Below are 12,678 nucleotides of genomic sequence, written 5' to 3'. Positions count from 1 at the left end.
ACTGTCATTACCTTCATAGGTGCAACACGGGCCTTGCCCAAGGCAAACGCCAGCTCTGTTATAATCTCCCCGGAGGTGCAAGTTACTTGAGCCCTAAGAAATCCTACTGCACTGAATACGTCTTGCGAGCTATCACCAAACATGTGGAGTTCAAGATGTTGGAATGGTCCTGAAAAGTAACTTCTCGGTATAGTGATCTCAGCTAACCGCGGCAGTTCAACACACCAGGCAAGGAATCCGTCAACTGTGTCTTTAGGTAACTCGTCATCCCAACTTTGTCCATTGACACGCCAAATGTCTTTCAAGATTAACCGAGCACCAACAGTGAACGGTGCGACAAGACCAATTGGGTCGTAGACCTTTGACACAAGACTTAGGACCAAGCGCTGTGTTAAACTTTTCGTGATGGTGCTGTTAGTACCCCTGCTCACAACCAGAGTATCGTTGTTGTGATCCCACTTAAGCCCAAGCACGTGCATTGATTCCTCCTTGGATGAAACGATGACCTTCGGTTCAGTGGATTGAGCAGACCCATCAATTCGGTCAGCCAGATCTGGTACATTGCTTACAAACTTAGTAAGCTTGAACCCACCTAGATGGAGAAGATGTACCAATTCCTTCGACCTAATGAGGGCCCTCTCGGGGGATTCCACTGAGTCCAAGTAATCGTCCATGTAGAAGTTCTCAAGGACGGCTTTCGCAGCTTCTGGGTACTCCTTAGCATTATCGCGTGCCGTGCGCTGTAGTGCGTAGTTGGCGCAGGTGGGTGAATCTTTTGCCCCAAAGATGTGGCGCGTATACTGGTGTACCACAACATTTGATGTGGGGTCCTCCCGCCACAAAAAGCGCAATGATGGTTGATCACATGGCAACACTCCAACTTGGAGGAACATTCCCTCGATGTCGGCGGATACGGCAAATGGATGTTGTCTGAACCGTAGGAGTACATAGATTAGGTTTTGTAGTAGGTCGGGTCCGGTAAGTAATGACTTATTAAGAGATGCGCCATGGAATTTTGCTGCTCCGTTTAGTACCCTACGAACCTTACCCGGCATGTTCGGGTTAACAACCGGATGGTGTGGTAGGTACCACTCTCGTTCCGAGCGACTTTCCACCTTATGAGCATCTTTGACCCTTACTACGTAGCCTTTGTCTAAGTCCTCTTTGATGGTATTCGAGTATTTTTCCCTTAATGTCTGATCTTTCGTTAGCCGCTTTTCCAAAGACTTTAATTGAACAAGTGCTGAGAAATAATTGTTGGGCAGTTCGATGTTATCTTCAGCCCATAGCATTCCGACATCGTACCTTTTTCCATTATGCACGGTGGTGTTTTCAAGAATTTCATGCGCACGTGCATCCGATGCGGATCGTGGGTCTACTTGCTTAAGTGCGCCGTACGACTCCATGTCGTACCAAGATTTTACCTGACTAGCGAGTTCAAAATCCTGCTCCAAATTAGCTTTGAAACAAGTCGAGACTAAACCAGAAGACGACGGTAGAGGGCCGCTTAGAACCCAACCTATGGGCAAGCGAACAGCGAAGGGCGAGGACTTCTCGTCGGCAGCGAAGTACTCTAACGGGCGGATGGCATGATACACATCCTGTCCAAGTATCATCTCGATGTTTCCATAGCAATATGTAACTGGGTCTAGAACTGCTAGGTGCGGGTATGTTTCCTGAAGTGCTTTAATGTTAATGACATCGGCGCCTACATTCAAATTTTCCTTTATGTAAGGGCTGACTTTAAATGGTTCAAATGCTTGGTTGTCGCGTGGTGTTACAATTAGTTCAACTAACTCAGTGTCTACGACCTCTTCGGTATTTATACCCTTGACTGTTAGTTTCAATGCTGTACCGTGCAAACCAAGTCTATTTGCAAGATCATTGGACACCCAAGAGTTACTGCAAGCGGTATCGCACAAAACTAAAGCCGTGGTATCTTTACCGGTAGAGCTCTTTAACTGTAATTCAGTCACCTGAAGGAGGCCTTTCACATTACTCACAGATGACAAAGTGGTGGTCTTGCTCGATGATTGGACACTAGGGAGTTTACTTTGATTTGTGCCAGCATTAGAATTACTGTTGTTGTTGTTTGGAGGTAATTTTGGTGGATAAACCCTCTCAGCTCCATGGAGAAGAGTATTATGGGAGCTGTTGCAACCGTCCTTTCTACATTTCCTGGGGTTTGGGCATTGCCTGAACATATGCTTTTCTCTCAAACATGAGAAACACAGTTTTGCTTCAGCCACTACCTTTGCTCGCTGAGTGGGAGACTTTTCTTTAAATACCCTACACTCCCAGATGCGGTGGATACCTTTACAAACAATGCAGCGAGGGGTTGCAGGCGTTGCCGATGTTGAGGCTGGTCTCTGAGTGCCCTTAGTTTGTGTGTTAGCAGCAAAAGTTTTTGAGGCTACTTTGGTCTTTACTACTGAGTTGGTGTTATCCTCAGTTCTTGCCTTCGATGAAGTTTGTTTCATTAAATCATGTGCCTCGGCCTTCTCCTTCAACCAATCGTTGAAGTCAAGGAGTGTTGGCTTAACCCAATGTTTCTTCACTGTGAAGAGTGACCAAGACTCTTTCAGATTGGGCGGCAATTTTTGCACAGCCGTGTTGAGAAGTGAGGCGCTCTTTAGGTCCGCGTCATATGAAAGTGATTTAAAGACCCCAACAAGACTGGAAATTGTTGCAGAATAGTTTATGATGTTGTCACTATTGTGCATCTTTAGTGGTGGAAAAGAGCTGAGTTTTTCTAAGTGTGCACTGACTACTGCCTGTGGTTGGCCAAATTTACGTTCGAGTGTCTTAAGTGCGTCCTTATACATTACACCGCAGTATGCGAACTCAGCGATGGCGGTTTTAGCTTTTCCAGTTACAAGAGTTTTTAAGTATGTTAACTTGACGTCATCAGTCAAGGACTGTGTGTCTATGGCGCTTTTAAATTGTCCGAACCATTCGTGCCACTGCAGGGGATCACCATTGTACTGTGACAACTTCCACTCGGGCAGTGGATCGTTCTTCTTACAAGTAATTGCGTCCGCCAATTGCTTTATCAAATCCGCAGAGTCCAAAGAAGGAGCCGAAGGTGTGGGATGCGGCGGGCCACCCCAACACAACGGGTTCGGAACGGTAGCTCCATTCGTTGGCGGAATGATCGGAGTGACAAAGGTGGGGGCGGTACCTGCGGAAGAACTAAATGGATTCGCTTGCATGAAGTCTGACGTTACGTAATTTTGAGCGCCTGCTGCTGCTTGTACATGAGGGGAGCGGTGCGATGTAGATATATGAGGGTTGATTAACGGGACCGGTTGTACGGTGTATGAATTTGCTGATGTACGTACAAGTGGTACTTCATTAGCTGGGACTGCTGCCGGAAAACGCCAGACATTTGGATCTGGAGGAGCAGGAGGTGCGTAGGTTATGGGTACAAAATTTTGGGGCTGAAAACTCTTTTGTGGAGGTGGTGGATGAATTAATTGAGGTACGAAATTAATTGCGGAGGAAATGAATGGTGCAGGCGGAGAATGGGGTAACATATTGATATTATTCGCCACGGGGTTAGTGGCTTGTAGTGGGAGTGCTTGTGGCGGGGAAGGAGGAAATCGGAATGCTGGTGGGATTAACGGAAAATGCGGTGGTGCGGGGTTTGGAACGGGGGGTGGAGGGGCTGGTACATTTATGTGTGACTGTTGCGGATTAAGTGCTAGCGGAGCATTAGCGAGTGCATTTAAAGGAGGTGAATGCCGAGGGCTGGTTAAATTCAACTGTCCCGGCATGCTCGCCCTGCGAGGGAATTGATGATCTAACTGTAAACCATCGAAGTGCATTGTTGCTTGAGACAGTTGTCGGGCTGTGTTTGGGGCGTTTAGTTGAGTAGGTATACCAAAGTTTATTGGTGGTGATGGAGGCGTATATTGAGGCTGTCGTTGCTCTTGCATGATGTTATTTGCAACATGTGCATCGTTGGTTACATTGGTTCTAGTACTTGGTTCTTGCGGCTCATGGACAGGGAGGTTGATGTTAGCCTCAACTTGACCATGAGTATTGAGATTAGAGTGTGACTTTGGAAGTTGAGCTGAAGAAGGTCGTTGGACAATTGCTTGGTTGGATTGGGCGATGGAACCAGAAAAGTGCAAACTCGGTTCGTTTGCAACATCTGCCATGTTCCCGGCCGGTGACGAATTAACCCAATCTTGAACAAGTTTCTTGCTCTTAACTGAACTTCTTTCGGTAAAGAGCCCACTCATTTTGCTTGTATCAGACCCGTCTGTTGCTGATTTTGTCATCAACTCAATTTCCTCAAGGGCTGCAGCAGCTACTTCCTTGCGATGATCCTCCTCAAGCTGCTCAATTTCTAATTCCCGCAATTTCGTTTGTTTTTCAATTTCAAGACGTTGTCTAGCAATGCGAAGCTTTGCCTCATGTTGTTTCTCAAGTTCCTCCCTTTTTAGTCTTGATAATTCTAATTCTCGTTGACGCTGACTTGATCTGTTTGAGGAAGTCATATGCGAACCTGATCTTGAGTGGTGAGAGGTATACATCTCTGCCTTCTCTTTGTCTTGGACCGAATTGATATACCCTCGAGCAGCAGCAATGAACTCGTCAGTTTTCTTTGTTACAGTCTCTAACCATTTCTCAAGATTCTTACAGGCAGCGTCTGGATCTTCAGTCTTCTGTGCCAGATCAAAGAGCTCTTCATTCTTATCAACCACTCTAGTAAAAGCATCTTTGCACTTCACAATCAGACGTTCGATCTTAACTTTCCTGTCTTGCTTATCAACAGCATTGTTAATTTCCCCATAGATGTTATTAAGTTCAGCCTCTAATTTTGCTCTTGCACTATAAAGTTTGTTGAATTTGTCCTGCAAAGTTGTCATGATCTTAAGAAAAACAGGAACCACAAGTTTAATTCAGTACTATTTTAAAGTACACAACAGCACAACACAAATGGGTTATACCGAACCCGTGTGACGGTTTGGCTAGCAAACCGCCAAAGAGCAAAAATGTTCGTCGAGTACAATAGTACCCGGCGAAAGAAAGAAAGAACGGTGCGCAGGAAGCGCGAAAAGGGGCAGAACGGGATACGGGACGGAGGGGAAGAGACGCCGAACGAGTAACGCACGACGGACAAACGGGAGCGTCGGGCGAGTGGCGCGCAACGAAACGGGAAAACGGCACGGGCGGGGCGGAAACGTCGGGCGGATGGCGCGCGACGAAACGGGAAAACGGCACGGGCGGGGCGGAAACGTGGGCCGATGGCGCGCGACGAAACGGGAAAACGGCACGGGCGGGGCGGAAACGTCGGGCGGATGGCGCGCGACGAAACGGGAAAACGGCACGGAAGGGGCGGAAACGTCGGGCGGATGGCGCGCGACGAAACGGGAAAACGACACGGGCGGGGCGGAAAGCACAAGCGAGGAGGCGGGAAGACCGATGCTAGCAGACCACAGCAATAAACTCAACCAAACAAGCTAGCCGTAACTCCAGAATAAACTTAAGTCACACCCTAGAAAGAAGGAGAGGAGCTACTGCCAGGTAAACTAGCACAAACATTATGGGGTTTTATCAACGGCATCAAAACATGAAACAATTTACGGCAACGATGTAGTATAACCAAAAGTCGAAAGGGTCAGGAAATTTACTAGCCGTAACTCCAGAACAAACTTAAGTCACACCCTAGCAAACCACCATACCCAGACAACAAAAGTGCATACTACAAAAATTAATAAAGCTACAACAAATTGCTAGCAAACAGGTGTGGTGAAAGTCACGAAACAAACCAGCCGTAACTCTAGAATGAACTTAAGTCACACCCTAGCAAGGAACGAGACTAAACAACAAACCGGCATACTAGCAGAAAGAAATTTTACTACAGCAAAACTCAACATACTACATCATACAACAAATAAACGGGGAATAGGAAGAAACAAGAAGACACGGAAACAAAGAGGACGGAAACGGAAAATGAAACCAGATAACCTGCGGAAAACGGACGGTAGTGAATAACTCAAAATGGGGAGAGCGAAACGTTTAGTAAAGCGCTATTGGAAGGAATCAACCACAAACTAACCCGCGCAACAACGCAAGACTACGAGACATTTAGGTTATTAAAGGCTTGAGTAAGTTCCGCCTCCTCGTACGCATGGCGGTTGCGGAGCGTTTTTCGACGGCGCTTTGAAAGTTTTTTCGGTCGAGACCGTGTTATCAAGGACCGGAGGTTGTTCTTATGAGTTAAGACTATGGTCAGTGTTTTCAGCTCAAGCGCAGGCCTTTGGTGTAATGCTCTGTACTCTTTGAGTAAACTAAGATCTTTCTGTTTACGTCTAGACACAATGTCTTTCACTAAGTGTATGGTAACTAGAGTACTACACTTGAGCTGGTCAGAAATATCAGGAGTTCCCTCTCTGGGGCAATACACAATAGCTTCTATGCGCTCCTGATAGTTTTCAAGCACTGCAATAAGCTGTGAAGGTGTTAAAGGCTTATTGTTGTTGCTTCGATGACGTGAAAGCGAATTGTTCACTACATCATGCCATATAACTAGGCGCTTCTTATCATGAAAGAAATGACTCAACTGGAACTGCGCTGTTTTTCTGACTTTCAAAGCGTTAGGGTTGAAACTTAAACCCGGTAATGCGTAAACGTTACGTTTGTAACGATTTTGTGTTACTTGAGGCGCAGTTTTTATGGCGTGATGAAGTGAACTAGCAGCTAATATGAAAACCATATAATGTTTTTACAGCATAAATGATTTGAGCTTTGCTCAAACTCCGAGCCTTGATGTTAAATGCACGATTTTCACGAGTTACCAAGAATAAGCGCTTATTTAGAAAAAAAAACCTGAAAAACTTGGCCAAATTGTCTTTTGATTTTCTTTTAAATCGACAACTTTATGCAATTGTTACATCCGCATTTAATAATTTTCCTTTAGAATGATAGGGACAAAGGAATTTTTTTTCAAATTTGGTCAAATTTTTCCAAGATTTTTAAGTTTTTGCTACGCTTTTATGTCAAGAACTGTAAAAAACACCGCAATTTTGATTATTTCTGGATTTTGACAAAAATTTGTCAAAATTATTGTTTTTCAAAAAAAAATGTGTATGGGATGGGTTACCGGTGACCAGGGGTAATGTCAAAATTACCAGATTATAGGAAATAAAACCAACTATAAGGGGGGGTTGCTAGATTTGCCGGATAAATAATCAATTTAATGCATCAAAACCAAGTTTTTTTTTTGTCGAGTCTTACAGTTTTTTTTCGTGTCTTAGACTGTGAATCTCTTTTCCAACGCCATCATCACGTACAGCTTTGAGAGGTTGATGCACAAAGGACAAAGGGTCCGCACATAGATCAGGCACAGAGTCCACCACTTTGCTCAAAATTTTTTTCACTAATTGAGGTTGTATTCTTCGTATTAGATCCAAAGCACAGTCTAATTTGTCGTCCAATAACCGTTACAATTATACCCAATTTACGTGCTGTTATAATTCAGTCTACTGCGACGAATATAAATTGCGAGAAATAAATAAGAACAATGTGAGATAAATCGGAGTAAATAGGTTTCGAACGCTTTTTTAACTATAACAAACTCAGAGTAAATAAATATCTAAGTTGAAAAAATACTAGCTTTTATAAGACCAAGGAAGACACTGCACTTTAAATAATCTAGAGCAATTGTATGATTGTGAAAATTTAAACCCTGAAACTTCAATTTGGCACACGTATTCTGTTGCATTCTGGTTGAAAAAGTACTTTCATGTATAGCCAAACTCGAGCTCAAATAGTTTATGATCAAAGCAGCTCCTTATAATTAACGTAACTTCCACAGCGTCAAATGCAACTATTTAATAATTTTATTGCAATAATAAGCCCGGACTCCGGGAGGCTAAATATTCGGTCGAACGAGCGTTTTTATTTTAAACGAAAGGCGGCTCTGTAAGGAGCGGCACCAAAATAAAGCTGATAAATTTAATAATCAGACTTTCGAAGGTAAATTCAAACGTACAATCTATATCGCATCCAACTATATTCTATCAACTCAAAAGGCCAAAGGCCCCTCTCAATGGCCCGGCAAATCTAGCTCGATCTTTTTTAGCAGGTATTTTGTCTGAGTCGATTTTCGACTCAGATTGGTCACCGATACGTTTTCGAAACATAAAAATATTAAGCCTAAAAAGAGCGCAATCGATTCAGTATATTAGTAGGCTCAACGAAAATTATGTTTAACGAACTTTTTCCGACCTTTCTACGTATATTAGAAGAGATTTTGTGTGCATTTAAACGGTTAAGAAATTACGTAATCCTTTCTCGCTTTGTTTACATAGCGCTTTAAATTCGTCGCTGCTCTTTTATTTAAATAGCGCATTGTTCATTTACGCGGTAACACGGGTTTCCACTTTTCACTCACTTTCAACAGCGTGAGCCAAATTGACAGAAATGAAAGAAACCCCAAATGGTAAATACTCGCATAAATGTCCCCCTGAACACTCATTGCGGATTAAAACAACAATACACAGATTAGCATTTAGGTGTAGCATATCTCTTTAGATGTTTGATATCTAATTTAGTAATGAATAAAAGAACTCGCCGAATAAGGTTTCGGCTAATTGAAACACTTTTCCGCGGAACGAAGTTACAAAAGATTGGTTTGCTAAAACTGCTATCTAGCTTGTAATGATACCTTGACTCCACATTTCAGTGTACTTTTGTGTAAGATTTTGCGCTCAAATTTTTAAAAATTCAGCGCGTTTAAACGGATTTCTTACGTAATTTTCGGATTACAAAATTTCTCGACCCTGGATGACTGGTTAACTTACTTGTGAAAGATTCTTTGCAGCCATACTTATCAGTTAGAGGAACTGAATCTACCACTCTACCACTGACCTTTGAGACATTAATGTGAGTGAAACTCATGGCACCGTAGTTCATATCTTTCCTGTAAGTCCACAATCCCCCAAGTTTGTCTGTCGCTTCCAGCAGAACACACGACATGTTGGCTTCTATCAAAAGGGGCATATTTGAATAAACATTGTCCGGATATCGAGTAGAAAACATTCCGAACAACCTCAAGCTCAAAGAGATGTGGCAAGGCCATTTTTAGAATAAGTAGTTGATGACATTTATGCAAAATTATAGCTCCTATTAAAAACGCTTAATTTTTTGGTGAAAAAATATTTTCAATCTCACACAAACTGTATTCTTTTTTTAGCTAGCTCTTCTTCTCTAGATTCACTATTAAAAATTGACTAACACTTAGGCAATATGAAGACAAAAGAAAACTTTGCCTGTTGAAACTTTGATCAATAGCTCGAGAAGTTTTCCTGAGCATGAAATTCGTTATGAAAACACCCTTCAAAGAGAAAATACGGCCATTTAGTCTAAATATATTACGTTTACCAATAAACAGATGAATAAACAGATGAAATTGATATCCAATTTTAAGAAGACTATGGTTTTTCAAATGTTTGAGCTTTTTATTTCCTATTAATAGCTCCAATTATTTGTTGCAAGTAAAAAAGTAAAATTTTGCATATTTTGGATCGCATGCCAACTTTATATGTTTTGTCAATATTGCTTGCCTTAAACGAAATAAAATTTGCCACAGAAAAAAAGGAAATAATTGACCTCAGAATCATCGAAAAGAAAAAATGTTGTTTTTTTCCGTTCCTTACAGAATTACAATAAGTCTTTTTGATATTAGTTTTCCTGTCTTTCATAAAACTCTAATTTTGATTTGACAGATTGCTATTGACAATTCTACGAAAATGCCTACTTCATTCAATTTATAAGTTAAAAAAGACCGAAAAAAGTTGATTATAGTAACCAAGGTTGGCTGAAATACACTCATGCGCTTAGTCTTATTCCAAATATACTTTTGTAGTTCTTTAAAGTTTTCGATTACTTGTTGTGATTTAACAGAATCTTCGACATCAATGAGAATTTAAATTTTCACAATGGTTCGCTGAACTTCGTTTCTAATTTACTTAGAACTTGATCGGAATCATCAGTAGAGTACAATCTTGGAGAGCTGATAAAATAACGGGGTTACCAAAACTGATAACCAAAAAGCGGATTTGTTTTTAGTCAAAAGATTTTATCCGTTACCAGGGAATTTTTTTTAAAAAATATAATAAAAAGTTTTAAGATTTTTTCAGTTGTGTGTCTATTTGAGTTTTTGCATTTTGGGAACTCAATTCTTGTTCGTAATTGAAAATTTATAAAAGGTTGATGAAAAACAATAGCAATTGTAGGAATTTTTTGTTGAACACTTTTTTTGAAGGTTACTCATACATTTGATGTCAGAAAAGAAAGAAAAACAATAAATGGAAACGATTTTGATCAATCAATGAGGAATTCTTCTGTGCCAAAGATTTGCTATGAAAAATTTTCCAAGGAATGTAAGCGAGCAACTAATTTAAATGCAATACATTTAGTGACCAGTCAAACTGCAAGCAATGCTGTTTGAGTACGCAGTTGAAATAGATATGGAAAATAGGAAGAAAGGGTTGATGAATTGTTTGAAACTTTTGTTTACCTTGGTGGTTTTTTAATGTAACAAAGAGTCAAAACTTTGAAGGTGTTTTTTTACCTCAAAATGTCCTTGTAGTCTATTACGAGCTGCATCTTTTACTATAGTTCGTTCTTCAGTAGAGTACAATCTTGGAGAGCTGATAAAATAACGGGGTTACCAAAACTGATAACCAAAAAGCGGATTTGTTTTTAGTCAAAAGATTTTATCCGTTACCAGGGAATTTTTTTAAAAAATATAATAAAAAGTTTTAAGATTTTTTCAGTTGTGTGTCTATTTGAGTTTTTGCATTTTGGGAATTCAATTCTTGTTCGTAATTGAAAATTTATAAAAGGTTGATGAAAAACAATAGCAATTGTAGGAATTTTTTGTTGAACACTTTTTTTGAAGGTTACTCATACATTTGATGTCAGAAGAGAAAGAAAAACAATAAAAGGAAACGATTTTGATCAATCAATGAGGAATTCTTCTGTGCCAAAGATTTGCTATGAAAAATTTTCCAAGGAATGTAAGCGAGCAACTAATTTAAATGCAATACGTTTAGTGACCAGTCAAACTGCAAGCAATGCTGTTTGAGTACGCAGTTGAAATAGATATGGAAAATAGGAAGAAAGGGTCGATGAATTGTTTGAAACTTTTGTTTACCTTGGTGGTTTTTTAATGTAACAAAGAGTCAAAACTTTGAAGGTGTTTTTTTTACCTCAAAATGTCCTTGTAGTCTATTACGAGCTGCATCTTTTACTATAGTTCGTTCTTCACCAGATTGACATACGGATAGGAAAATTTATCTCCAAAACAAGTAAATAACTAGTTGCAGAAATACTGAAAATAGCCACCGTTTTCTCTTTACTGCTAAAAAACCACAGCTAAAATTCATGGAAGAGTGTCTCCGGTATTTGAAACGCCGCTGACAAGAAAACGATTAGTATATCCTGGCGAAATTTAATTTTAAATTTACAAACAATTGAAAACAAGCGGAAGTACAGGAAATTAATTGAACATGGAAGAAAAAACCGAAAAAATAACACTATTTTGTTTCTTATTTTTGCACCTTCAAGGAAAACCATATATTGGCAACTTTTTCGGATCTAACACAATCTCTAACGACAGTGAGCAGCCGAATAATTAGAATGATAACATAAACAGTTAGATCACAATGACTAAATAGTTGCTGAGCCTCTAAACTATCTAGTGACTTAGTGTAACACGTGAGGTCTGCAGAAGTTAAAATGAATTTTCAAAGTCAATGACAACTATTTTTTTCACAAAAATTTTCCGTTAATGGAATATGATTATAAGTGAAGCAAAATAGTTATGTGAAAGTTTTCATTATATATTTTTTTGCGCCCTATTGGCAAAACTTTTAAAAATTCTTGACTTATCTAACAATTATTGGCAATTTACGTTTTCTTCGTTTTAAAATTTCAGACAAAAATGAGACAGATATTTGTTCAACATTTTTTGCAATATATTGATTTCCACTTGACCAGATAACCAACACTAGAAAATGCTACTATATTACCCCTTTTTGAACGACATATTTTTAATATAATTTTTCTCTATTTTGCTCATTCATTCCTTCTACAGAAATTAAATTAATAAATTGCAAAAATTGTCTGATTTAAATAAAATTTTTAAAGAAAAAACTAGAAAATTAGGACATTAATTATAGCTTAAAATCAAAGACATGATCAACAACATTTTTTAAAGAATTGGCTGTAATAATCTATAACTTATGGATACAACAAATGTTTGAGCTGTCAAATGAAAATTTTCATTAAACCTTTTTATTTTCCCTTCGCTAGATTTTGTTTAAATAAAATGACTATTAAATCCTCTGAGCCCTGGCTGTGCTCCCTGAAAAAAAATTATTGATCCATCGAAATTCAATTTTGCTTTACTTTGTAAAATATTCTGACCTACTGGAGACTTGTCATGCAAAAACGCAAAAAAAAATTCATCTTTGAATTTTTTAATAGTGCAAAAACAAAAACTTTGCAACTCTCTAGACCAATTAAGTGCATTCTGCTATTTTCCTACAAACTCTACTCACAACGCTTTTTGGCGTCTGAAGCAAGGCCAGTTTGAACTAAATTGCACAAAGAAATCAAGAGCGAAGAAGATTTAGGTTAAGGTAGTACAATGATGAT

The 12,678-nt window shown here is 39.7% G+C and overlaps 1 protein-coding gene across 1 annotated transcript in view; it reads right to left on the bottom strand.

The window, feature by feature from the left end:
- Positions 1-8,995, bottom strand: part of LOC142339032 (flavin-containing monooxygenase 5-like) — a 53,587-nt gene extending 44,592 nt beyond the window's left edge. The window contains exon 1 of the mRNA XM_075388656.1: positions 8,884-8,995. Coding sequence (XP_075244771.1) covers positions 8,884-8,991 — 108 coding nt within the window. The 5' untranslated portion in view covers positions 8,992-8,995. The remainder of the gene's footprint in view (positions 1-8,883) is intronic.
- Positions 8,996-12,678: the final 3,683 nt, after the last annotated feature.

Source organism: Convolutriloba macropyga, chromosome 5 (assembly GCF_964194025.1).
Source record: "Convolutriloba macropyga chromosome 5, txConMacr16.3, whole genome shotgun sequence".
Lineage (NCBI taxonomy): Eukaryota > Metazoa > Xenacoelomorpha > Acoela > Convolutidae > Convolutriloba > Convolutriloba macropyga.
The sequence above is the reverse complement of the archived record's forward strand: the minus strand, read 5'-3'. Positions and strand labels throughout refer to the sequence as shown.